The sequence below is a fragment of the Electrona antarctica genome (assembly GCF_951216825.1).
Source record: "Electrona antarctica genome assembly, chromosome: 10".
Classification (NCBI taxonomy): Eukaryota; Metazoa; Chordata; class Actinopteri; order Myctophiformes; family Myctophidae; genus Electrona; species Electrona antarctica.
The window spans coordinates 29863670-29891133 of NC_136791.1; the positions used below are offsets into that span (position 1 = coordinate 29863670).

Consider the following 27464-nt stretch of genomic DNA (forward strand, 5'->3'; position numbering starts at 1 on the left):
ATAAGACACAGGAGGAAGACAGCGTGAAGGGGAGTGGTAACGGTGACGGGTTTGAAACAGGAACAGCAGCATTCCCGCTGTGTTTACACAGGACTGTGATATGCCTCAGGGCCTTATGTCAAATGCATCCGGCAAACAACTGTGCCTACAAATTTCAGTAACCGTTCCCTATGAATATATACTGTTAAGTGCACTTTTCTGACAATCACAGACACTTTAAAATGGGAGTTTCTGTAGATTCTCCAATGGAATCACCACGAATACCAAGAATATACCAAAAGACTAACCTTGCTCATCTCCTCCCTCTCCTCTGCATGCATCCAGATGGGCTTGTTCTCAGCTGCAGACAGACAAACAGGAGAGGCGTTCGATACAGAGTACAACTAGAAAAATAGTAAGAGGCGCTAACCACCCACTCTTGTGATGTATATAATAATAATACACTTTATTTATTATTTATATAGCATAATATAGTGGCGTGGATTCAGAAAGTCACAAAAAAAATCGTATTCAAATATTTGTAATAATCTATATTTTTATCGCCAGTTAGAAAATGTTGACCGTGAATAACAAGTGGATGGGTGAAACTCGCATTTACTGAGCCTCATTAGTCAAATGATTAAGAATGTAGCGATAGCGTCCCCGTGGCCAGCCGGGGCGCCTGATGGAGGGGAAAATAACTAGTTGGAATAACGTGTTCTTTCCACCCGCTACGTCCAACCAGGGAAACCCCCCCCTGTCAGGTGTAAAGGAGCGACTTAGACACTCATGCATGAAGGAAGCATGAGTTCAAGTCCGTTGCTCTCCCCAGGTTGGCGGAGGGTGTGTAGAGCCCAGGATCACATTAGATAACACAGGGGTGGAAAAATGGGTTACAAAGTCATGGGATAAAAATTAATAAAAAAAAAAAGAATGTAGTGACGACATTGATGAGAGCCATGGTGGGACATGTATATCAGCTACTCGCTACATGGTAGTTTGTCCATAATTCTCAAGCTGTAAGGTTGTTAAATGATAAACAAGCTATCTTTCCCTATTTCAACACCCAATTCACTTCTTGGCTTTAACTTCTTTGAACTTTTATCAATTGCTACTGGCTTATTATTAAAAGCCGAACATTAAGATGACATGAATTGGATGTAGTGGTCAAAGTCTTGCTCCAGAGGCAATTCAGTCCCATTGGGTGTTCCATACTAGAAGGCTGGGTTTTTGTGCTAATTCGCTCATTTCCATCGAAATAACTAGTAAAGTGTGCCGATTGGGATACTATTTACATTATGAAGAGAGGATATATATACAATCTTTTATTATTTTTGAGCGATGGAAATGAGCGAATTAGCACAACACCCCAATGCCCCATTCAATTCAATGCAATTCATTGAGGGCTTATGGTAGACGAAATAGCCAATAATGTGCTTTTGCACAAAACAACACCTGGCCCTCTTTGGTGGGGACGTAACAACTATAAATAAAGGTAAGAAAGCCTTCTAGTATGGAATTCTCCTTTAAATGTTATGCATTTTGTTTTTACAACTTCAGAACAACAGAATCATTGGTGTAAAACATAATTTATTATAATTCATTGATTATAGAAATTCAATACACTTTAAGATGCCTTATGTACGCATTAAGATAAGGCACTCATTACTTGGCACATAGATTTGTCAAACATGCAATTGGAACGCATGGATATCAAACACAAAATATAAACCATATTTATCCGTTTTATTACAGTGAGCCCATTTCAGTGACTATAGGTAAAAAAGAAAAGAAAAAAAAAAGACATGAACATAACCACACATGGAAGGATCATGTTGTTGTCATCTGTTGCTAAGTCAACAAGTCGCAAACATCACAAGGAAAAGAAAGCAACCAACAAGATTGCACTTGGTCTCACTCTCAATTGGAAAACCCCTCTTTCCACAGCGTTTGGCCCATGCAGGTGGACGTGGTTTTACAGGACGCAGCAGCAGACTGGAGTCCTGCTCCGTGCCTGTCAGTGTGCGTTCACGAGTAGTAGGTTTTGTGCAAACTACACTGAATAATGCTTTCAGGTGTATATTACTGTACCGTCTGCATGTAAAATAAATCCATTTTGATGAGGAGTTACCACATTTCCATTCTACGTTACAGAGCTTCTAAAGCCTGGATAATTGGACAAACTAGACTATATAATTATAGTACATGCATGCAGACAATGTGAGAGTTCCTGCAAACTGCACTGTGTGAGATGCAGCACGAAAGGGGCGGTACCTGGGCGTAACGCCGTGGAAAGAGGTTTCCCTCTCAAGACACTTGAGGACGGAAAGAATAGCTGTGACTTTAGTTTTGCTCAGCTGAGCATCAGAATGGTTCAAGTACCTTTCTCTCCCTTTGTAGTCAATGTGACACATCAAATGCAGACAATCTATTCTCTGGAAGCAGCTCATCAAATAGCTGAATTAACCCTCAAGGAAAAGAACACTTTCGCTTGTACACAAATACATCTTAAGTCTTCGTTTCATCTAATCCTTTTGAATGTCCTCTGAATGAGTGGAGATAGGCAATCTGTTCAGAAGGGCGTCCACTTATGCACCTGAACCCTAGCGTCCCTATTCTGGGAATGTCATATTAGGCAAATATTTGTCAAAAACAGAAGAACATTCAGTGGAAAATAGCTGCTCTACAAACTTAACGAGTTGGCAAAGAGGGAAGAAAATAAGGGGGACAAGTAGAGACCCCTGGGGAACCGCAGTCAATAAAGTATATATGGTTTAAGAAGTGGTTAACCATGTCCCCATCACTGACACTGACCTCGCTCTTTGGTGCAAAACAATGAGTAGACGGACAGTAAGGATAGGCTGGGCTACAGCATCACAATCAAATAGATGGATTTGAGTAGAGGTGCTCTGATCAATCGGCCACCGAGCGGTGATCGGCACTCCAAATGACTCGATCGGCAATTTACCCGATCTGGAGAATTTATACCATTTAAGTGGTATAAAAGTCAATCAGATATATAGTATAATGTAATTTAGCATCTTTGTTGTTGATGTGGGTTTTGACATAATTTTGGAAATATTCAGATTGGGCAATCTACTACGTACAAGATCGGTCTCGGCCGATCAAGAGAAAAACAAATCGGTGATCGGTCCCAAATAACCTGATCGGAGCACCTCTAGATTTGAGGTACATTTTACTTCCACCTTGACTTTTTTGTTTTTGCCAATCATTCCATTCATAAACAACACTTGAAACGTAAAACCCTAACCCACGGCAATGTCATCACGATGAACCATCGGTATGTGCAGCCATTCAATACGCTCGGTTCATTATGAGGCCTTACCATCAACCGATCCAAACTCTTTCTCGTGGGCACGGGTCAAAATCTCTTTGTACAGAATCTCAGCCTCCTTGTATTTCCCCTGTTTGAGAAAGCAGGATGCCTGGGGAAGAAATGAGAGAAAAGCACTTGATCTTTTGTATTTTTGCTTTTTTAATAGGCCCAATGAAATGTCCTCTCCACGGGGACAATGGGCCAATCCTTCAACAATATGACTTCCTGGCCAGTTTATGGCCCATGACAAATCATGTGGTACCACTGTGCCTACCCGTTACGTCTCCTTTGAGTCTCTATCATTAGTCAGATTAGCGTGGAATGGGAGACAGATGTTTAGAGCACTTTCAGGGATATTTTGTCAACAGAAGTTGAAGCCTTGTACGCAACAAGCAATGGTATGCAGTGATGTAAATAGCTTTTCAATGTAATGAGTCCCGGGATGCAGGGATGGTCTTTTAGATGAGTCCCGGGCCAGGGGCATTTTATGAGTCCCACTTCAACGACGTTAGGAGTCATATTTTGCGTTTTTACAAATTGCAGCATTTAACTCCCATTTCATTTGGTTATCATGTGGTTAAATTCATGTAGAAAACAGAAGTAGAAATGATTATTAAAACTAAAGCTAGCAAAAAATAAACTAGAATAAGCGGGGGGGTTTTTTACGTGTATTATTTTTACTGTACATGCCGAGTACAGTAGTGCATCCCATGGATGCAGAGGTCATTGTTTTATTGCGCCCCTTAACTATAAACTGCATTTTGGGCTGCAAAATGCACCCTATTTTAATCTCTGGTATGCAACATTTTATTTTCTTCTTCTGCCCACTTAACTCCTTTTGAGGCAATATCTTCGATCAATTGAAATACTGAAAATCTTCCATCATGCCAATGTGAGAAAACACCTTGTAACATCTAACAACAACTAACAACTAAGATGCTTGTCTCCCATTCAGGGCTTGAACAAAACAGGTCAAATAAGAAATACAGGCATCCATGCTGAAAGCTGAAAAATCTATGAAAAATCACTTTTCAGGCTAAAATAACTGATAGTGACCAAGCAAAGTGGTTGGAGAATCCTGCTTTCCATAAATGAATGATGAATACATACACTGCGTTGGCCTAGGTAAAGAAAAATCATAGTTCAACAGAGGAGACCTCACTGCTCCAAATTAAAGTACACATCTTAAACGTGGATTTGAGGATGGCCCTCTTACTGTTCCTCTACACCAGGGGTTCCCAAACTTTTTCATGTCAAGGACCCCCAAATTGACACTAATTAGCCCCACGGACCCCCCATTTGAAAAGATATTTTTACGGCATTTCAAGGATCCCAAGTTTAAAAAATAAAGGGAATCTCCGCACACTCAGATCTACGCACAATGTATTTATTTAGCAAGCTTTCGGTCTACTGACCTTCTTCAGGCAAGGACCCCCAGTTTGACATGCATAGCCTATTAGTCTACCGACCCCAATTTAATGGCATTTCTATCTCTGGGACCCCAATTTATATTGTAAAATCAATGTTAATTTAACTCTGAGAGTGTACAAATGTAATCAAATGGACCCTTTTACACTCTCAGAGTTACCTTCCTTGACATGACATTGTTTGAGAACGACTGACATAGAGATATGGTTTTTTTTCCAGAAAACTGTCAGGATTTAGAAGGCATTAGAATCGTCCTCAGGTCTAAATCAATGGGTTACCGTTAAGAGGATAAAAGTGACTTGTGGAGGCTAATATGGTAGTAATGCAGATAAACAGCATCTCACCAGGTTGTTCTTGGTCTTGGCCACGTTGGGGTCATCAGGGCCCAGCCTGCACTCGTAGATCTCCAGGGCCCGGCAGTAGTAGTACTCCACCTCCTCATACTTGCCCTGGTTCTGACACAGCAGAGCCAGGTTGTTCAGCTGCTTGGCCACGTCCGGGTGGTCCTTCCCCAGGACCTGAGGGGAGAAGCACACACACACACGGTTAAGCATTATGTTATGCTTTAGCTATTGAAAAATAGCAGATCTACAAGCTCATAGCGCGGCACCGAGTGGAACATATGCTTTGGTGACTTTTAAAAAGAAGGCCATCCAAATTTAACAATAAATGTAAACAGCCATGGTTCATGGTTGGACTGTGTACACATCACACCAGTGATGAAAACAGTCGTTTTCAGATATAGCGAGTATTTCACGTTGCAAGCTTCTCTTGCTTTTAGACATGGCTGTATCTCCACCTCCCGTCTCCCCATGCCGCTTTCATCAGACAGGAAGTCTGTCTGCTACAGTACATGCACTCAAGGCTGAGGGATTAAAGAAATCTCCACTGATCAATGGACGGTCTACTGGAGAGGGCTTTGAGGTGCATAGATCCTGTACCATTTATCAAGCCGAGCTCTTTAGTTCATCCACCCCCATCTCTCCTCGCCCACTCCCTGCTCCTAGCATCTCTTTTTTGCTCTCAATTAAACCCTAGAATTCCCCTCAGACGCAGAACAGCCCCCGGCAGGATCTTTACAGACAATTTTAAGAACCTAATTTGGTCGGTCCCCTTTTTATAGAAACCCAGTGTAAAAACAGCTCTCAGTGACATACCATATATATATATAATTAACTTTTTTTTCTCTCACCGCCATCTTTTTTTTTCTTTTCTTTGATATTCAATATAATCAACAACACTTAACCAATACAAATCATTACATGGCCATGCCTTTTGTACATCAGTTCAAACTTTCAATTTATTTTCAAGACTACCGCTTCAAAAGGTGATGAGTATTAGCATTTGCTATTTTCACATTTTGCTGTGGATACACACTTAGCCATCTCTGAAGCTATTTAACACCACGAACGCCCGGGGGTATTTAGTACCATTAAATCAGAGCGCCCAGAGATTTGCAGCAACGGATCACATTTCGAGATGCCCCAGGTAGCTGAAGTAGCTAGATGTAGCCAAAACACCCCCGAGGCGATCGACAACAACGGGAGGTATGATTAATTCTAATGCGACAGGACCGCGATGGGCCGTCAAAAACATAATCTTTGATTAGAATTGGACGGATTGGGGAGCACATCGCTCCCAGCCTGTGGAGCGATGTGCTCCGTTATGATATCAATAAAGTTCCGTCCTTTTATTAATCTCCGTCCTGAGCATCGAGCGTTACTATTTGACAGGACAGAGACCTCCGTTTATGCCGCTCGGGGTGTTAATAGTTAAGTATGTTTATCACAAAGAGATACTTTTTCACTGCTTTATCACCACAATGGCATGACTGTGTCAAGTACTCAGATTTTAGGTCAAGATAGGAGTATGGTGGATAGCTTTGTTCAGCAGATAGGAATATGCTATGTGGTCTAGATAGGAGTAACTTGTACTGTAGCTGTAGTGGGGGGACATGGCTCACCTTCTCTCTGATCTCCAGGGCCCGCTTACACAGTGGCTCAGCCTCCTTGTACTTCCCCCTCTTTCCGTAAAGCACGGCCAAGTTGTTCAAGGTAGCAGCAACCTGGACCCAAAGTATGCATGTTAACAGAAGACAGTCAAGAAATACAAACAGAAAAAAACTAAGAATTGCTACAAGCAGTGCTTTCATCCTTTCCTTAATTCTTACATATTTTCATTCAATTTAATTTCTGGCAGTTTGTCGATCACTACATTGTTTGTGCAATGTTGTCTGATGACAAATCAGAGTCACACAATTACATACAAGCTAATACACGGGTGGGCAACCTTGACGATGGAAAGGGCCACTATAGTTCCACACTCACTCCAGAGGGCCACATTGCATTTTACTGTCGTAGCAAAAATAGCCAAACAACTACAAGCTCAAAACACACCACATTGCGACGTGGTTTGAGCTTGTAGATCAGCTATTTTTGCTATTATTTGAATTGAAACCCTGAATAATCTTTTTTCTATTTTTCAATTGGAATTCTGAAAAGTAACATTTTTAAATGCCTTTAATTAGGCTATAGAACTGTTACCTTTATAAACATTGGACATAAAAAAGACAACAACATTTTAATACTTCTCATTAAGCTACTAATTTAGACTGAAGTAATTCAAGCGGGTCATGTTTACAAATCAATTATATCAGTATTCTGATATTAACCTGAGGGCCACATTAAGTGATGGTGGGGGCCGCATGTGGCCCCCAGGGCCGCCAGTTGCCCATGTATGAGCTAATATAACAGAGGATTCCTCTACATGGTCTTCCTGAATGGAGAAATGGGAACGGGACTGGAATTAAGAGTCGGTGGAAGCCAGTGTTGTTTTGTCCCATGATGCCGTCTTGGGGATCAGAGCATAATGATATGGAGAAAGAAGAGGGCAAAGCCCCGAGTGCTGCAGGGACTAGAACTGTGCTTTAAATGCTTCCTTTTGGTTCAAACACAGTCATCCACTGGCGCCGCAGCGCATATCTGTTATTGATCCTTTGACAAAACTCAGGGAAGATTTCATGTCTTAACATACACTCCTGTCACTTGTTTTGGATGGATTTGGCTAGGGGGAATTGAGTAGCTGTGATTGATTACTGTTATGGCTGTAAAGACTGAGGGGAAGGCTGGTCAAAAATCCATAATACTCCAATAAAGGATGAGATCCATACAGGCCGGCTGACAGGGTCGGAAGAATAAAGAAGACAATCTCGGTTATTGCTTCCTTGTTGACAGTTTTTGTGCAATTTTGAGCCTAATCTGGCTTTAATCAGTTTTCTAGTCGACACTACGGATTAGGGCTGTGAATCTTTGGGGGTCACGATTCGATTCAACTCAACTCGATTCTCAATCCAAAAACAGATTTTTTTCCAGATTCAAAACGATTCTCTATTCAAAATGATTCTCGATTCAATACATAGGATTTCATCACAATCTACTCCAGCCAACTGAAGTGACTATACTACAGTAACTTGAAAATGACTGAAGACATGATGTTTACTGTGATTAGGGTAAGCTTACATTTCATATCACAAACACCATGTAGTGAAAACTCCTGTAACTGTAACCAGAAAAAACAAAAAGAGAAAAAACGATTTTTGGAAATTATGAATCGATTTTGAAACGTTCATAACGGGAATCGCGATTCTAATTCGAATCGACAATTGACACCCCTACTACGGATGTTGCCACGGTCAACGTGGTGGTGGTGGGGGCTACTTACGGCAGGGTGGTCTTTGCCCAGGGTTTTCTCACGGATGGACAGTGCGTCGTTGAGCAGGTGGGCGGCCTCTTTGTATTTGTTCTGATCCCTGACAAGAAAAACATGATAGACAGGGTTAGAACTTACGGTATGTCAGCCCAGTGAATCTGCCATAGCCTGGCGGCCCAGATTGCAGGACTTTTCACATTTAAAATCGAATTTAAAATTCTATCATCTGAAACGCTAGTATGCCTGCTGCTCTATGGGCTCCAATTTTGGAGCTCCATGCGCCTCTAGATAAATAACTATGCATAGGTCCATTGTAGATCTCACACTACATGTGGCCTGTGATGTCGGTTGTCTATGACGTGGCATGACAACAATTTTGGGCAAGGTTTCAGCCTGATCTGAGCCCCGTTGATTTCCAATATGAATAAATAAATAAATACACTTGTGAAGTGAGGGGCGTACTTATCATCATACATCATCACATTGTAGGTACAAACAGACACAGACACACAAAGGTGGAGAGACACTCAAAAATAGACACTTGTGCTGGAAAAGTCACCCAAAACAAACACAAATGTTGGAGCGGCTCAATGTGTGTGGAGGAACATCTTTGGCTTACTGGCAGCGCGCACAAGAAATCTGGTGCTAGACAAACACCCAGACAGACAGTTATCCTGAAGGCTTGTCTCCTATAACAAGAACTATACCATAAAAAAGGGTGAAATAACATGGGTGAAGCTTTGTGGTGCGTTCACAGGGGCAGACGCAAAGACGAATGGGAGTATCATTTGGAACAGCGTGCATGCATTGTCATGTCGCTTCCATTGACAATGAATGGTAGACTGTGTCTTTGTATCGTCATGTCGCTGTCTTCCATTGACAATGAATGGTAGACTGTATCTTTGTATCGTCATGTCACAGTCTTCCATTGACAATGAATGGTAGACTGTATCTTTGTATCGTCATGTCACTGTCTTCCATTGACAATGAATGGTAGACTGCGTCTTTGTATCGTCATGTCGCTGGCTTCCATTGACAATGAATGGTAGACTGCGTCTTTGTGTGAACGCAGTATAAGATTAGCTTATGGCCCCTGCAGTTAATGTGCCTGAGAGAGGGAGGGAGGAATGCTGCTGATGTTCTGACCTGTAAACCAGGGCCAGGATGTTGAGCATGGTGGCCACGTCCGGGTGGTCGTGTCCAGAGGTCTTCTCCAGGTCCTCCAGGGCCTGCTTGCACAGGGGCACCGCCACCTCGTACCTGCCCTGGGAGGCGTACTGGATCACCAGGTTGTGGAGGGTCCTCAGGCGGGCCGGGATCTCGTAACCTCCCTGCTGGGCGGCCGCAACCGCTGCACTGTTGTGCTGGTGTTGCACTGTGGGGGGGGGGGGGGGGGGGGGGGCAGTGGTGGAAAAAGTACTCAATTGTTTTACTTTAAATGGGTTTTTTTCTGTGGCTTTCACCTTTATTTTATATTTTTTATGGAGGGACAGACAGTAGGCTGACAGGAAATGGGGAGAGAGATGGGGGGATGACATGCAGTAAAGGACTTCGGGATCGGGAGTCGAACCCGCGACACACTGCCAGACTGGATTACCAGCTTGGACCGCTGAGCCACGGCCCAGGCCAATATATATTCAATTGTACCAAATCTATTGAAAATAGCAGATCTACAAGGCGGGGTGGTTCCGGAGGAGAGTGCATGAGGAAGGATAAACACTAGGGATGTCCCCATCACGTTTTTTTTTTTTTCTTCTTCTTTTTATTTTGCTCCCGATCCGATTCCGATCATTTTGATTTTGAGTATCTGCCGATACCGATTTTTCCCGACCCGATATTTATATATTTTTGTATAGAACACTTATGCCATATCACAATAGTATAACATCCTAAATCACAGATGATATCCAGTCTAATATCATGACATGGATATAATATTGATACTAGGGATTTCCCAAAGTGATCGGATCGGGACAACCCTAATAAACACTGGTCTAATTATATTGAAGCAGCTCACATGTTGCCGTGAGCTTGTATTTTCCATGTTTTTTTTTTTTTAATAGAATTTGACATGCTCAAAATGTGGACGACAGGTTGAAACTAAGGGGAACAACGGATTATTTTTAGATATTTATCATTCAGCAAAATTAAAAAATGAAGATGATCTAGTTTATTTTGTCAGCCAATGACAACATTTGTCTCACTTTGAAACTATACTCTTCCAAGCACAATAAATACAAGTCACAAGATCATCTGTGAAGAGAACCGTGATGCGAGGTGTAGACGGATAGCGTTTTATGTTGACATAGCACTCTATAGTGTATACTCAGCTTTAAAGCTTTAAAAGCTTTAGTGTACTTTTTTTTCCTACAGTTAGACAGATGCTAGGTTCTTAGCTTCCTTATGATTATTGATGACTATTTTTATGTATTTGTCTATTTGATGCATTACCATGTGTTGTTTTTGCTCACTGCAAGTTGCTCTGGATTAAGCGTGTCTGCGTGCTAAATGCCTAAATTGTAATTGACTGTTCTTGGTTCTTACTGCCTTGTCCGTGCTCCTCCTCGTCGTTGGGGAACAGGTCATCCAGGGAGTCTTTGGGAGTTTCCCCATCTTTCTCCTCCTGCTGATGAAGCACATCACAAATCAAACATTAGACCTTCTAACAGACGCCACGCCCAGGACCAAGGACCATGGAGAGATATATTGACCATATTCAGACAGCGGCTATTTCACACTTGGGGGAGTTGGTCAATTAGATATAGTAGTACTGATCATTTTAACTGCCGTGTAAATTGAGCATGTGTCTCAGGAGTCTATCTTTATTCTTACAAAAAATAAAAATGATTCAAAGAGTCAGATGATTATACAAAATGCAATCGCCAACAACCTCCAATATGAGACACGCTTTCTATCAAACATCTGTTATTGGGAAATGTTTGTGTAGGTGTAATTTCATTGTTGGTTCTTTGGTTATAAGAACATTGCATCTCATTTGTAACTACTGCACTCAAATACAAAAAGAAAATAAATAAATGGTAAAAATAAAATGTAAAAAGTCACATTTACTACAAAAAGGTAATGTCAAGACGTGGTATATTACGACGATCTCTCTGACCATCTAAGAAGCCACCCTACGGCTCAACACAAATATAATGATGATGAAAACTTGTATGTACTAAATTAAATCAATTATTTTCTTAATTGGGCTGCCGGGTAAAGACCACGGTCTGCATAGCTTTGTGCTCCCGCTGAGGTAAGCGGTCAAGCATACATCTATATAAGCCATTACATCCTCTTCCAGTGACTACAGATAAAGGTCAGAGTATCGAGGGAGTCATCTTCAACACCAGATCAATGATGACCTGCCCATAACAAGGCTCATTCCTGGAACACTATGCACACAGGCAATTTCCTCTTCTTGCTACAACTACAATTAGGATATACCAGTCATTGTGAGAACGTTTCTAGCATATGGCTTTTCTAGCATTAGTTGCCTAATTACTGTATGCCCTGTTGCACACCCTTCACATATAATGCTTGGGTTAATCCATCCCTGACCGCTGACAGATCATACAATAGCCTAAATATATATATACTAATGGTTTGTCATAATGGATATAGATTTTTTTAATTAATTTAATTTGAAATGAACATTGTCAGATATTAAGAAATGGAATAATGTTACAGCTAAGTTTGTATGGTGTATGAGTGTGTATTCAATATCATTTACCATTGCATTCTATAAAACAATGGCAGTGAATCGTGATGCATTGGGAGATTGTAGATCTGCTACTTTCGCATCATTTTTTAAAGTGTGTCTAACACATTTTCTTCATACTTCTTCATACTTTAGTAACTTTAAAAACACAAGAAAAAATGGTATCAGTGAAAAAAGAAAAAAAACATTATTTTTGGTGAACATCGACTGAGAGGTTGTCAGTCGACTGAGACCCGTTCCGGTCGATTAGTCGACTATTCGACTAATCGAGGTCAGCACTAGTTTAAACCCATTCTGGGCGGGAACCCCTTTCTGTGTTTTAAGCATTATTTTATACTTTAGCTATTGATAAATAGCAGATCTACAAGCTCATAGAGCGGCACTCGGCTCACGCCGAGGGGGGTCACTGGAACAACATACATGTATTTTCAGATGGTGGTCGGCGGCCAATTACATATAATTCTGGGGGTCCTTGACATGAAAAAGGTTGAGCAATGATTTAGAAGACATTTGTAGAATCGTCCTCGGTCTAAATGGGTTAAACATGACTAACTAGCTGTGCTTATCGCAGACGCATACGTTTTCTTTTATACTTTAATAATGTAAAAAAAGCTGTTTGTCCTTGGACTTGTTAATAAACAACTACGTTATCACCTCCTGCCAGTACCAAGTGAAAACCGACACAGAAGTTATCTGAAAACGCAGAAATCAAACCAATTCAAACACAAAGCTTTTCCGAGAGCAGAGAAAAAGAAAAATGATCAGTCAACTATATATTTTTTGAAGACTCCCGTTACAGCGGAGACCTGCAATCTAAGCACTGCACAGAAAAGTGCACTCAAACTGAAATTAAATGCCTAAAAAAAAAGCATAAAGAATGACTTACACAAGCATTGTTTATTTGTGAATCGTCATTCAGAAAATCAACTCAAACTCGGTACGACTCAAATCTCCCAAATAATAGATCTAATTATAATAGATTAAATTATTGTCATTGCAGGGTTTTCATTTTCTTTTTTTTAATGGCTCGTTTACCTTGCATGTCAAACAATGGCTCTAATGATGACGACAACATCTTTTACCTTCAGGGATCGTTAAGTACAATGTAGCCCAACCTAATAGACATATGACATATCATATCTGATAAAACAATATATAATTTAGGACAGTGGTTCCCAAACCTTTTAGCCTGTGATCCAAAAGAGAAATTAGACATTCTCCTGGGACAAACTCTCTCTCTCTCTCTCTCTCTTTCATTCACACATGCGTGCACACACTCACGCACAGTCCAGACCATCACATTTCATGTGCCTGCAGACATCCGAAGCGAGAATCATACCCCTAGACCAATAATGCAGGACTATTTTTACTTGTATGACAGAGTATTCCTATAGTTTGGTCTCGCCTGCGGTCGGGGAAAACAAGTGTTTAAGAAGTAGTAGCAAATAGCCGATCTACAAGCTATTTGCTACTACTTCTTAAACAATTGTTTTCTAAATTTTTGGAATTTATTTGATTTATTCTTGAAATTACTAAGAGCAATCATTTTTAAACAAAGGCACACATAAAAATGGGTGCACACACACAGCCGATCTACAACACCCCCCCCCCCCCCACACACACACACACACACACACACACACACACTAAAATCTGGTAAAGACTAAAGACTTTAAACAAACAACGTGTTTTACATTCTCTTAATCAAACATTTCTCCTTCCTTCTCTTCCGTCTCTCCGTGCGCACCGTCCTCTCTCTCTCCTAATTATTATGCAGCGCAGATGTGCACACACACACGCACAAACACAGCAGATCTACAAGCTCAACGCGTCGCGCTGCGATTAGAGTGCTGCTGATTGACAGTGCAGCAGTTGTACAACTACAACTAAGTACTTTTTAGTGTGATGTATGTGTTCTTGACTTGTTGTTCTTAATGTGGGTTTATCGGAGCGCGAGATAGTGCAGCTGAGAGTGAGTGGCTGCCGCTGCTGCATGCCGTTCACCAATAAAGCGGCGCACATGCTAGAAATAATAAATAAAAAGGTGTCGGGCTTCGGGGGCCGTTTCTGTACTTGACCAACGGGCTTAGGGCCGGGCCAGGGTCCATATTTTAGGCCCGTGCAGGGCACTAACTGGGCCCTAGTTGGTTATAGCCTGGTTCCAGACGAATCTGGGCGGCTCGTCACCACTTCAGCCGTGAAGTCCTCCCCTTATAGATCTTTAACTCTTGAAAGCGTAAAATAAAACCAAATGGATCCATAAGGGTCCATCTGGTTTCATTCTATGCTCTCAAGAGTTAACTTATTGTTAAACATCTGCATTACTTAATTAAAATTTACAAGATGTAGAAGAATTGTTATTTTGATCAACGTTTGCCTGTTATCTCTCCTATGGTACCACATCAATACAGCATGTAATTGTGGACAAAATCTTATCCAACGATAACAAAATATTCTTTAGTTTTGGGTCTGTGAGGCTAAATCTCATGAAATGGTCCGTGGCATCGAATAAATAACGGGCCTCGATATGAAAATGGTTGAAAACCACTGCCCTAGACCAAGGGTCGTAACATAAATTGGACAACATAAAGTTGTTTATCCCATTCTGGGCGGGAACCCTTTTTGGTGTTTTACACATTATGTTATACTTTAGCTATTGAAAAATAGCAGACTACAAGCTCGTAGTGTGGCACTCGTGTAGGTCTGCTATTTTTGAAAATTCTTGAAAATGTGGCTCAAATCTTTGAATGTATATTCTTTCAGAGTGAACGTTTTTAACTCAAATCTACAATTGATATTAATTACATATCATGTTTGGGGTCCTTGACATGAAATATTGAGCACCACTGGTTTTTCAGAAAATAGTCATCATTTAGAAGACATTATTTTAAATTTCAACGTCAGGCCTAAATGGGTTATATCATTGTTCCTGAAGATAGCACTCACTGTGGGCGAGACGTCCTCGTCGTACTTCTTCAGCTGGTTCATGAACTCCAGGTGCTTCTTCTCCTCCTCCAGCTGCGCCACGCTCTGCTCGCTCTTCTGCAGCTTCTGCTGCGTGTTGGCCAGCTCGTCTCGCAGCCACTGGTTCTCCTGGCACAGCCTCCGGACCTGGGCACGCAGCTTCTGCTTCTCAGACTCCACCGCGTTCAGGTGGTTGGACAGGGCCATCATCACCTGGGAGGAGGAGGGGGACGGTTCGCTCAGCATTAGGAGAGACATCGATAATGAAATACTAGGAGCGATGACGGTGGTGCCAGAGAGGCAAACCGTTTATGAAGAAAAAGACAAAAGAGTTGAGGAAACAGAGTTGAACCGAGTGAATCATGATCACTGTTCTAAGCTCAATATAGAATGAGGAAATTATGAAGAAACAACAATATCCTCAGGGCTCTGGACTAAAAACCTAATTTGTACTTTGTTGCACAGTGTCTCGCTCAACAAACATGACATATTGTCAACATGAACATACACCATTTTTTGTTGAGCGAAATGCACTGAGACTAGACTGTGGTGTACTCGTTTTGTTTATTTTGTTTGTATTTTGTTTTTTGTCTGTGCATTGTATTGTGGTACTTGTTGTTTTCCTATGTTGTGTTTAAAAAATGTGTGGTTCTATATACATTGAATTGCGATTGTTCAGCTGTGAAATTTCAGAGCCTCAATAAAAATACATTGGAAAAAAAGAAATTAGCCTCAACACCTCTACATAGTGGTCCGTATCACACCCGAAAATAAGCCAAGAGAGAACCTACAAGTGTGCCGTTTGTGAAATAAGCTTCTAAATATGTGAAACCCTTTACTTCTTTGTGGTTAAAGCACTCAAACTTTCTTCTTTCCTGCCTTGATCTCCACCCCCTCTTTTCTTTACTTTCTTTGTCTTCTTTGTTTTCTACTCGTAAAACTGCGATGCGACCATAAAGCCGATTCTCACCTGTGCCTCCCCCAGGCCCAACTCGATCATCTCCACCGACTTGCGCAGCAGGTTGGATTTCTCGTGCACCAGGTTGGCCTCCTCATCCTTCTTCAGGCACTTGATGGTCTCCAGCAGGCTGTGGAGGATGGAGTTGTGCTCGTTCTTCAGGGCTTCCAGGCCCTGGATGACCAGCTTGGTGTTGGAGATGATTTCCTCTTGGGAGAGCTTCTCGAGTTTCTCTTCCCTTGGGTAAACCATTGTGGACATGATATTCTGGATGCAGCTCAAGGGAAACCTGGAATAGAATAGAAGAATAGAAGGATTATTCAAACAAGAAAGAAAATGATTTAAAAAAATGTGAAATGTGGTTTTGTTGGGAGTAACAGTTCGCTAGCGGGTGCCGGTCGAAAACAGGCGGTGGATCCTATTGGATCATCGATCTGAGTGTCTGCGAACAAAAATAAAAGCCTGGGTATCTATCGACTACCGAGGCTAGGAGTTGCCTATAGCTCATAGGCATTCTGTGAAGAAAAGTGTTCAGACCCACACTCTCCCTCACTCACATGAAAGCAACCTTCGGAGAAAATTTGATTTTCATGAGCTGCATCCGAGCGTGCAGGATGTGTGCCGCCGCTGCATACATTAGGAAAGAACCCAGCTGTGTGCACGCAGAGTTGTGTATTTGTGCATAGAGGCACGTCTACTGTCACAACACCACCGCATCTCTTCGGTTACTTTCTTTGTTCAACTGCCAGTGTAAACCCTCATCCCTCTGGCTTCAATTCCATCAGATTCCTTAAACCCGAGTTATACTTAGTTGCAACTTGCGTCGCACTGTCGCACAGCATGAGGAGCTGCGAGATTGCGAGATCTGCAGCTATTTTTGGTCCATAATACCCATGTGCTGCTCAGGCTTTACACTGTCAGGCGATACTATAGGCGACACTATGCACTGGCCAATAATATAACAAACTATCCATGACATTGTTCACAGAACAACATGTAAACAAGCTGCTATCCTGCAGCATTTAGACTTCAGAGAACTCACACTGTGAGCCCCGACAACACCCATGCTGAAATGTCTCTGCTTCAGAGGATCATAGGCATGAAAACACCACCAGTGTCACAACCATAAAACTACTAGGGAAATAAATTCACATTTTATTACCATAGCAGGTTAGTAACACTTGTTATTTAAATGCATAGCATGCAAGCATTCTCTCTCCCAGTGATGCAAATAGCCTGCATCCTGCATCCTTAGACTCACTAAATTGAGAAAGAATGCAATCATGTCACCCTCTGGTGTCCTGGGATGAAATACTGTACTAACTACTGTACTCTAACGTCATTGAATAGGACTCATAAAATGTCCCTGGGACCCATCTAAAACACCACCTCTGGGTCCCGGGACCCATTACATTGACAACCTATTTACATCACTGCTCTCCCATTAGGATTAGAGTCTGTGTTCATTTTGACAGCAAATTCTGTTTTAGTCTTAGTCTTTTGGATAACACACCATATAGTTTTAGTACTGTCTCCGTCATCTGAATAGTCTTAGTCTAGTTTTAGTCGACTAAATATAGAACTCTTAGTATTTAGTCTTAGTCAACAAAATTAACACTATTCAATTAAATTTGTCGGTCAAATGTGCTTCAAACATTGTGACAAAGAGAATATGTGTGTTTGGAGCATCTGCTGCATGCAAGCTGAGAGAAAAAAGGGACACTCTTGACTTGTGGAACTGTGGATTTGATCTAAGGGTCGTTATACCAGTTACAAGGAGTCCTTGTACTGTATGCCTAGTCTCGCGTTGCCAGACTGTTGACTCTCGCAATTTTCCAATGCTTCCGTCATACAGTCTGGAGAACAGAAGCTCTGATCATGAGCAAGCGATAAAGCGGAAGAGAAGCATCTGCCCCAACGTTTCGTCTTTACAGTCGTGCAAATTTATCCTAATATCAATCGAAATGATCTAAGCATATATAGCTTGCTGCTTAGCAGAAATGGAAATAAAAAATGTATGCAAATATTTCCGTGAACAGAAATGGCAGCTTCCTTGCTCGGATTTCGGGAGGTGTAGTTCCAGACTCTAGCATTCAGAGATTGTGGAATAGTCTATGCGAGACTACTGTATGTCTAATACACTGTACAGTCAAGGAGACAATTACAGGGGAGCGTAAATAAGTAATAACATGGCAGACTCACTCATCAGGACAGAAATAATACAGCATCCGGATAAAAGTAATAAAATCGTGACTCGTTTGAGGAAAAAGCGTGTGCCACTGCTGCCTGCAAATCAGTACCAAACACTCTGGACATAGCCTATGACTCATTGGGACACGTCATTGTGGATTACATCACAGAAATGTCTGTGGGTCCACAAAATATAGCTCTACCCTTCTACTGGGGTCTGGGAAACAGACCGGCAGAAACGAGAGCCAACGCATTTGTCTGCTGCGTTGGTGCGTTTTCAGAGTGTGGAAGGGATGAAACACCAGCTGAGAGAACCATCTGCCAAGAGGGAAATGTACTGGTGAGCCACTCCCCGGATCACCATGCTATCCATTCATCTTCTGTTCTCGCAAAACGCAGAGCCATATTAGTGAGAAAATGTCTCAAAATGCTACAAAATTAACAAGGAACACCCTCAGTCAATTAACTAACATTGACATAAAGAAAACTAACAACCAGAAAGGGAGGGGTCAAGTAAAAAACAAAAGTACATAATCTGTGATAAACTGGAGGTTATATGATATTGATAACAGTGGTTATTTAACCATAACATTTGCGATAGATACGCATGTGCGTATCTAGAAGCAAATGTCAAATAACTGCGACCAGCTCTCCATATGCACAGCATTTTCATTTGGACAGAGACCATTAAAGTGGCTCACTTACCACTTTTTATAGACAACCTAAAAGAATACACCTTTTTTCCATACTGTAACTTCCGACAATATAATGATGACTGACTGGTTAGATGTAGCCACACATTAAGGCATCAAATTGTTTAAGCAGATTAACCAAATAGCCAACTAAGGCTTAGTAGCTCAACTGTCACAAGCATTCTCTCAAATAAAACGGCTTACATTTGCCTGTGTGTGTGTGTTGGTTCCAGGTTAACTTGATACCAGACAACAATAACAAAGCTTACAACTGTATAATGGAGGAAACACCCTTAACCCATTTTGGCCTGACGTCGAAATAAAAAAAACGTTCGCTCTGAAAGAATATATATATATTCAAAGATTTGTGCCGCATTTTACGATTTTTCAAAAATAGCAGACCTACAAGTTCATAGCGCGCCACTCGGTGGCGCGCTATGAGCTTGTAGATCTGCTATTTTTCAATAGCTGAAGTATAACATAATGCTTAGTTAAACCCCCAAAAGGGGTTCCCGCCCAAAATGGGTTAAGGCGTTACTCTTGTTAGCACCAAAACAAAGTGTGCATGTTTGATACAAGTAATCCCATCTCTTCCTCTGATGTTACACACACGCTCCACCTTGGAATCCCAGATCTTTTCTAGGCACAGGGGAGCGTAATTTATGATACTTCCCACATGATGGCGGGCCCCGTGAATACACAGAACAGGACATGCCGTCAGCTACTGCGGTCAATTAATGGACAGCTACATCTCAGTCAGGCTGTGGAAATTGCTGAATCTAATCAAGATGACTTAGAGCCTGTGCATTTCTCAGAGCAGGAGGCTTTGGAAGGGGCATGGGGGCACAGTTGATCAATAGGAGTGTCAGGTAACATACATAACCCTATGGACCAGATCTGGGAAGATCCACCATAGGGGCCGTAGGGTGTTTTGTGTTGCTGATGATGGATGAAACCTCATAACTAAAAAATGTGTTATTTATGTTATTGTCGCTTATGATTCACCAGGAAGAACCAAAAGCACCTTAGAGCCTCAAAATCAGCAGCATTGCAAAATAAATGCATGATAAATATATGACAGGCTCACAATTTTCTCTCAAAGAGAGAGTGAATAGTCAACTTTTCAGTAACACAGGGCATATCTACAACAACAGCAGCTAAAATTAAGACACCTCATGGGAGGGCACAGAACGCTGCAAGTCAGTCACCATGATATTGCTGCAGTGCAGGTATAAACTATGTTTAAGCTCTTAAACAGCAAAGCTATGCTTACAAAGTCATATATGAGCACATACATACATACAATATACATTATGACCCACAATGGACATTGAGATTCTTTCATCAGTTATTTAGCCCATTCTGGGCGGGAACCCCTTTTGGTGTTTTAAGCATTATGTTATACTTTTGCTATTGATAAATAGCAAAAGTAATACAATAATACAAGCTCATAGCGCGGCTGCTATTTTGGAAAAATCATGAAAATGCGGCACAAATCTTTGAATATATATTATTTCACAGCGAACGTTTTTAACTCAAATCTTTGCTTCTGAGGGGTTCCTGGAATAACATATTTTCAGATGGGGGTCAGTGGCCAATTACATATAATTTTTGAGGTCCTTGACATGAAATATGGAGCATCACTGATCCAGAAACATGAGGTTTTTCAGAAAACTGTCAGAATGTAGAAGACATTTTTTTAAATTTCGACGTCAGGCCTAAATGGGTTAGTAATGTATTGCACTTCCTCTTCCTGAATCCTATACTTCACCTTAGATGGCTGCAGCATGGCACTTAAATACAAATTTAGCCATGGGTAACCAGACTTCTTCAAAGGGCACGGAGCAAAGCCACTACGTGGCGTTGAAGATATATCATTGACCAAATATAGGTGATGCACCAGCTCTGTGGAAACAAAGGCTCTATCGAAGAGGCAACAAAAATAAGAGAAGGCTCAGCCTTACACTCATTAGTTTAAGTCTAGTTGTGTGTGTCCTTTGCTACATTTTCCATGCCTTCAAAACACAAAATGTTGTGCATAGTCTACACAGATGCTTATTCGTGGCCTGAATGAGCAGACAGTAGTGAGTCACTGTATAAGAGTACCACATACTGTAGCATGCTGAATCTTCTGTAGACTACATTCAGGACAGACACGTCACAGAAGCAAAACCAATAATTGGAAGGCATGAAGGCAACCATCAAACTCAGTGTCAATCTGGTAAACATGTTTTACATGATATGCTTTCACATCTTTTATCCATCTATGCACGATGTCTCTGTTTGTACGTGTGTACGGTTGTAAAATCCACGTAACCACAAATTCAATACACGCGTTCCACACCCCCACAGGGAGTACAGTGCCCGGTGTTGAGTTCGTCGGACCCACGGTTGTTTAGTACCGCCACAAAAGGCCTCTGCCCGGGCTCTGGACAGGGCCCCTGCCCAGGCTCCAATTATGGAGCTGGCCTGGTCTGACATCACAACACTGCATATTTGGTCATGCCCGACACAGAACTCCATATAGGAATAAAGGGACACAGAGAGACAGATACAGAAATCTCCATATATGGGCATAAAAGGGACACAGACAGATGGGTGGCTATGCAATACCCGTTGGAGGAAGTTGGAGAGCATGTATAGATCTCCAACTTCCATCGTTACTTCCATCGTTCCACGTAACTCGAGAACCATTCACCCCACCGACTTCAAATTCGACAATGTGCCCGCGCCCCAGCCTACATGCAAAACACATTAAAATGTTCACAGACAGACAGTTCCAGTTGTCTGACCCTTCATGTAGAACTTTCATTTCATTTTCATTTCAACCTTTATTTAGTTCTCGGAGAACACACTGAGGGCTGAGACCCTCTTTTTCAGTGGTGCCGAGATTACAACATCAACAAGCTCAAGCTCAAGACCTTCTCAGAACATCTCAGATACACAAAACACAGGAAGAAGAGCTTTCATCTCTGCTTGAGAAGGCATGGCACTGAAGAAGTCTGAGTTCATTATTCTGTGGTGGTAACATGAGCTCTCTGAAATACAGATGAAATCCGTCACAAACCATTTAGACAGGTTATTATTGCAACACAGAAACAACAGACATACTGGGTCTCAGGGATTTAACACCACTGTGGATGAAAAGACTGGTTCAGACTTCATACAAACTGCTACATCAATGGTGCAGCATACAGGTGCTTATAAAAGGAGCCTTTCATTTTGCTCAGGATAGAAACAGGTAGCCTGGGCTTTGTATTTGCATAAACAAATATAAAAGTAACAGTATGTGTGCGCTGTGACACGGACGACTATGCATCACAGACTTCAAACTACTGGTCATGTTTTGCCACAGGTACTCACAATGACCAGTCTTTTTGTGTACAAATTGATTAAACTAAAAATGAAGTTAACACATCCAAAATAACACACTAGAAATACTTCATTTATAATTCATATAGTGTACACAAAAAACATCAAAAATAATGCTGGGTTCACACTCAGAAGCCAGCGACATGAAGATACATGATACAAGTGTATCTTGTCAGATGTATCTAAGCAAAACAATCTTGAACTGGCTTCAACTTCACACTAGCAGCTACAAAGCTAGAAAAAGTGTTGTTAAACCTACTTTGGTATCATCACACATGGCAAGTAGTGCAAAGGACAGTTTTATCTGTGACATGGTAAATAGTTTCTGTGACTGTACTATTGATTTAATAATACAGAGGAACATTGTATGAAATAATTATAGCTCATCAAAATCCAAGTTTCAATCCTGAACAATAATAGAGGTAGTCTCCCTGAGAATACCTCAATTCTTACACAACCTATGCAGTACCTCCTTAAGCAACTCATATATCATTCATGCTAGCTGCGTTTTCAGCTACTTGCTGCTGCTTGCTGGACCACAAAACTAACCTCAGTTCCTGTGGCGGTCTGGCGGATCAGATCCACATCGTTTGGCACAGAATAAAGACTGATGAAATAACAACTCCTCCTTCAGCAATAGCTCTACTACTACATCCCAGCAAATAGCATCGTTTAGAAAAAGGCTTTGCTAGTCCGTAGGGAAAGAGACAACCCATTCAGAATGAAACAGACAGGTTGATGCGACAGGACTGGGGGATGAGTGAGTGCAGAGTCTGCAGACTGAGGAGACCAGAGCAGTTGCCTACTGGATGGTGACCTTCCCATTTGATTTGCTCAGTCAGAGCAGCCAGCCTGATCTCAGAGAGCAGACATCACGGACCTGCCCCGCCCCGCCCACACCGGCAAAAGAGGAGAAAGGCTGGATGAGGGAGGGGGAGGAGAGCAATCCTGATCTAGACACTGCTTCTACTGCCATCAGGACACAAAAGGCCTAGCATAATGAGGCTAAAGGCGTTTTCACGCGCCACCAAGGCCCTGTATACAAAACAGTTCCAAAGGTTAAACCCACAGTCTTGCGAGGTATTTGTGAAGGTATTCCATTGGAATTGACCGACATTCATTCCCAGGCCCCTTATCCTAACATAACATTTGCTGTAAGCCCCAAATGCCTAACCATACTCAAAATTATACTCCTGAAAAAGTCAACTACTCTTGTCAGGCCCAGCTAGAATATTACAATGTTATGGGAACCAGTCCAGAGATGACGACGCACTGTATCATACATGTAAACAACAACGCCGACTCATAATACATTACATGACTAGGTGCTCAACAAGGCAAGCATAACTCTGGGGAATTATTTATGCAATGTAACTAAGCCTGTAGCCAGTATCTGACAACATGGTAAAGGAAAAAAAATCACACCCGTGTGAACTGAGTGGTGCAACTCCGTGTGGGGGTCCCCGGAACTTCCAGACCCACAGGAACGAGGCCAGGGGGCCGGGCCGGCCTACGTCCGACACGGATGAGAAATGACAGAGTGACCGTGACACTATTTCCGTGCTTGGACAGACCCAGGGACCCAGGCAGGGATGCAGGCAGGGTAGGGAGTCTATTGCTGGACAATGGAGTGGCTGCACCACTCAAAAAATAAGGGCTAGGCCTCCCTCAGTCACAATGTCACCTCGACGACTTTTTTCTCAAAAGGGAAAATCCATCCTTAGATAGCATATACGTAAATGTGTTATTATAATGTGTTACAAAAGCCCACTTCAGATCCCAGGATTCCAAAAGCCCAAATCAGATCCCAGGAGCCAATCAGAAAGGATGAACTATGTCTGTAAATTATGATAAACAAAAGGAATTGTAAACTTCTGTGGGATTTGATGGGTGTCACAAAACTTCCGGACGACTTTTTTCTCAAAAGGGAAAATCCATCCTAAGATAGCATACGCGTAAATGTGTTATTATAATGTGTTACAAAAGCCCACTTCAGATCCCAGGATTCCAAAAGCCCAAATCAGATCCCAGGAGCCAATCGGAAAGGATGAACTATGTCTGTAAATTATGATAAACAATGGAATTGTTCCACTTCTGTGGGATTTGATGGGTGTCACAAAACTTCCGGAAGAGGTGGGACATCCGCATATTACAGGTTCCTCCAACCCCTACATATTTGTTTTTCTTTTTTCCTGGTACGGTTTGATGTATGTATGAAGAAATAATTAAATACCATCCAAACCAAGTGCAATGGATATAGCGGTCAGTCGCACCTAAAACACTGCAGCCCATCTCTCCACTTGCCTATAATAACGCCAGAACAATGATGCATCAAAAAGGAGGATGCAGGCAACGATACACAGTGACATTATAATAGCGCATGGGAAATTAAATTAGTTAATTTGGTGGAATGACCTTCATGGATTCACCCCTCCTCTGAGCAGTATGTCACCAGCACCACGTCATCTCAGCCTGTCCCCTCCAGAGTCCAGATTACTAAAGGCCCAGACTTCATTAACATCCATCTGACTGACCCACACATTATAGAGGCTAACTGCACTGTAGTTTTTTAGGCTAATATCAGCATCAATATCCGTCTCTGAAATTAACCCATTTAGTCCTGAGGACGATTCTACAAATGCCTTCTAAATCGTGACAGTTTTCTGAAAAACCCATGTTTCTATGTCAGTGGTTCTCAAACATTTTCATGTCAAGGACCCCAAAAATATATATGTAATTGGCCACCGCCCCCATCTGAAAATATGTTATTCCAGGAACCCCTGAGAAGCAAAGATTTGAGTTAAAAACGTTCGCTCGAATATACATTCAAAGATTTGCGCCACATTTTTAAGATTTTTCAAAAATGGCAGACCTACAAGCTCGTAGATCTGCTATTTTTCAATAAAGTATAACGTAATGCTTAAAACACCAAAAGGGGTTCCCATTCAGAATGGGTTAACCTAACACACACACACTGTCTACCACATCATCATCTTCATCATCCTCCTCGAATAAAACAAAACATCCGCCTCTCTGCAGGCTGATATGAAAGGACAGGGGATGAACTGAATTACCCCAGCCGGTGCACTGTGGTGCACTTGCTATTGGCAAGTGCAATCGCTTACTGCAGCTAGATCTACAAGAGCAAGACTGAGGGGCTGCCGTCCTCAGGGAAGAACAGAAATCATGTGCTCATGAATTATTCTCTGTAGTTGCTATGGCTTGCTTACAGTTTCCAATAATAATGTTTTACCCTTTACCGTCCTTTGTTTCAGCACACAATCTACTCTAATATTACAACATGGCTATTGAATTAGTAGATACAGAAAAAACTGCTCTGGAAATTCACGAGATAGTTTAGATATAAATGATGAATAACCAGATCTGCAGTTCTGCACCAGATCAAGACCTTAGGCAGAAAGCTTTAAGATGGGGTGTGGTGCAATGTTATTAGGCTATATAAAGCAATGAAATCCTGGCCTGTGCATTTAGAAAATCTAGGACTGCATTGCATCAACAAAAGCAGCAGCTGACCTCTGTGCCATCACTCTGCAATATGCATTTCCTGTCCACTTGTCAATGTATCTTTTGTGTTTCCTGTGCACCCTTTTCCCTGTCCCGGGCACAAAGAAGTGCCAGCCAAACCGGGAGGGTGTGGCAGGACATCAGGGACAACTCTGGGGGAAGTGCCAGTGACACTGTACTAAATCATGAATCATCCCCATTGAAACCACCTGCTAGTTTCTCACAAATATGACTGTTGAATCAGCCTGCCCAAGGAAGGTGCAAGGGGAAATATCAAATGCAGAATCTCTCTGCCTTTAGGCGTGTGTAATTATAGTCTAATGCCTCTTTTCTAACCGTTTTATCAGAGCATCTTGTAGCTTGTCTGTTTCAAGTGTTGATAAATCAAGTACATTCTAGAACACATGAAATATATTTGATATATTGTTAGTGCAAATGGCTCTGCTGCACCATGTTGACTTGCAATAATAAACAGAAGGCAGATTGAATAAAATAATAAATTATAGGTGTTGATTTTGGCGTCTGGCTTCAAACAAAACAGATCATGAATCTGTCTGCATCACCTCCATTATTAAAAAAGGACTGCTTATCAGCACACAAATACATTACACAAATACACAAATACATTTGACATCAGATTTCGCAGTCAGTGTTACTAGACCTGACATAATTTATTTTTCTCAGATGTTGGGCGTAAAACCCTACACACCCAGACAGACTGCTCAGTCAGTGCCTCCTACGAAACAAACCATACAGCTTGTTGCTGGTCTTTTTTTGCGGTCTCGTCAGCTTCAGCTAGCATTAGCCAGTTAGCATTACAACCACTCCCCAAAATAGTGCCGCGTTGCCATCGTTCAAACCAACTCTCCCTAAAAACGTCTAGAGATAATAACGAACCTACGCCACATGGAAGCGAAACGCTCAGATATATCGTTGAAACGGGTGGTTATATTCGTGTTAAATCTCACTTACCGAGAGCTAGCGGACTGACAGCTGCCTCAGCCCCTTTAAATCCAAAATGTCTGCTGCGTGCTCCAGCGCGAGCTGCTCTCCCAGCAGCCACCAGGCTATTGTGGAGTGACGTCACGTTGTTTTCACCATAGATATTTTTACCACCACCTTCCGAGGTGGAAAGACTGGTGAGGCGAGGTTACCACCACCAGAGCACCATAGACAGTTACGCAAACTGCGTTCACTTCATGGGTCCAGTCCAATGGCGGCTCTACTTCTATTTGAGAATGGGGGACAACAAATAGGTTGTCCTTAGCTCTGGTCCATAGCTCTAATGCGTTATAAATGCAACGCATTAGAGCTATGGATCAGAGCGCTGGACCCTAAAGTAGGCAGAAATGCATTGGACTCAGGCAACAGCCCAGCTGTAATATAATGATCCTGTTAAATCCCTTTATTTTAGATTGTTTTGTAGTAATCGTACAACATAAACATTGCAGAGACTTTAGTTGTTACTGTACAATACTTTAAAACAGTTGGCATGGTTGCACACATGCCTAAAATTGCTCTTATTTGCGGCCGCCCTCATTGAAAACAATGTATTTCCAACTCAAGCTTGCATGAACAGCTGCATGAACA

At 41.8% G+C, this 27464-nt stretch overlaps 1 protein-coding gene across 4 annotated transcripts in view; it reads right to left on the reverse strand.

The window, feature by feature from the left end:
* The window catches only part of klc1b (kinesin light chain 1b), a 49202-nt gene extending 22216 nt beyond the window's left edge, over nucleotides 1-26986 (reverse strand). For 3 of the 4 annotated variants that reach the window (XM_079512017.1, XM_079512020.1, XM_079512019.1), the window contains exons 1-10: nucleotides 26847-26986; nucleotides 16108-16384; nucleotides 15120-15350; nucleotides 10997-11078; nucleotides 9599-9827; nucleotides 8465-8552; nucleotides 6708-6809; nucleotides 5089-5262; nucleotides 3326-3425; nucleotides 288-340 (exon numbers count right to left, since the gene is read on the reverse strand). In XM_079512017.1, the coding sequence (XP_079368143.1) occupies nucleotides 288-340; nucleotides 3326-3425; nucleotides 5089-5262; nucleotides 6708-6809; nucleotides 8465-8552; nucleotides 9599-9827; nucleotides 10997-11078; nucleotides 15120-15350; nucleotides 16108-16356 (1308 nt within the window). In that variant the 5' untranslated portion in view covers nucleotides 16357-16384; nucleotides 26847-26986. Of the gene's footprint in view, nucleotides 1-287; nucleotides 341-3325; nucleotides 3426-5088; nucleotides 5263-6707; nucleotides 6810-8464; nucleotides 8553-9598; nucleotides 9828-10996; nucleotides 11079-15119; nucleotides 15351-16107; nucleotides 16385-26775; nucleotides 26826-26846 lie in introns of those variants that run through there. The other variant, XM_079512018.1, reaches the window with a different exon arrangement.
* Between the last annotated feature and the right edge of the window lie 478 nt (nucleotides 26987-27464).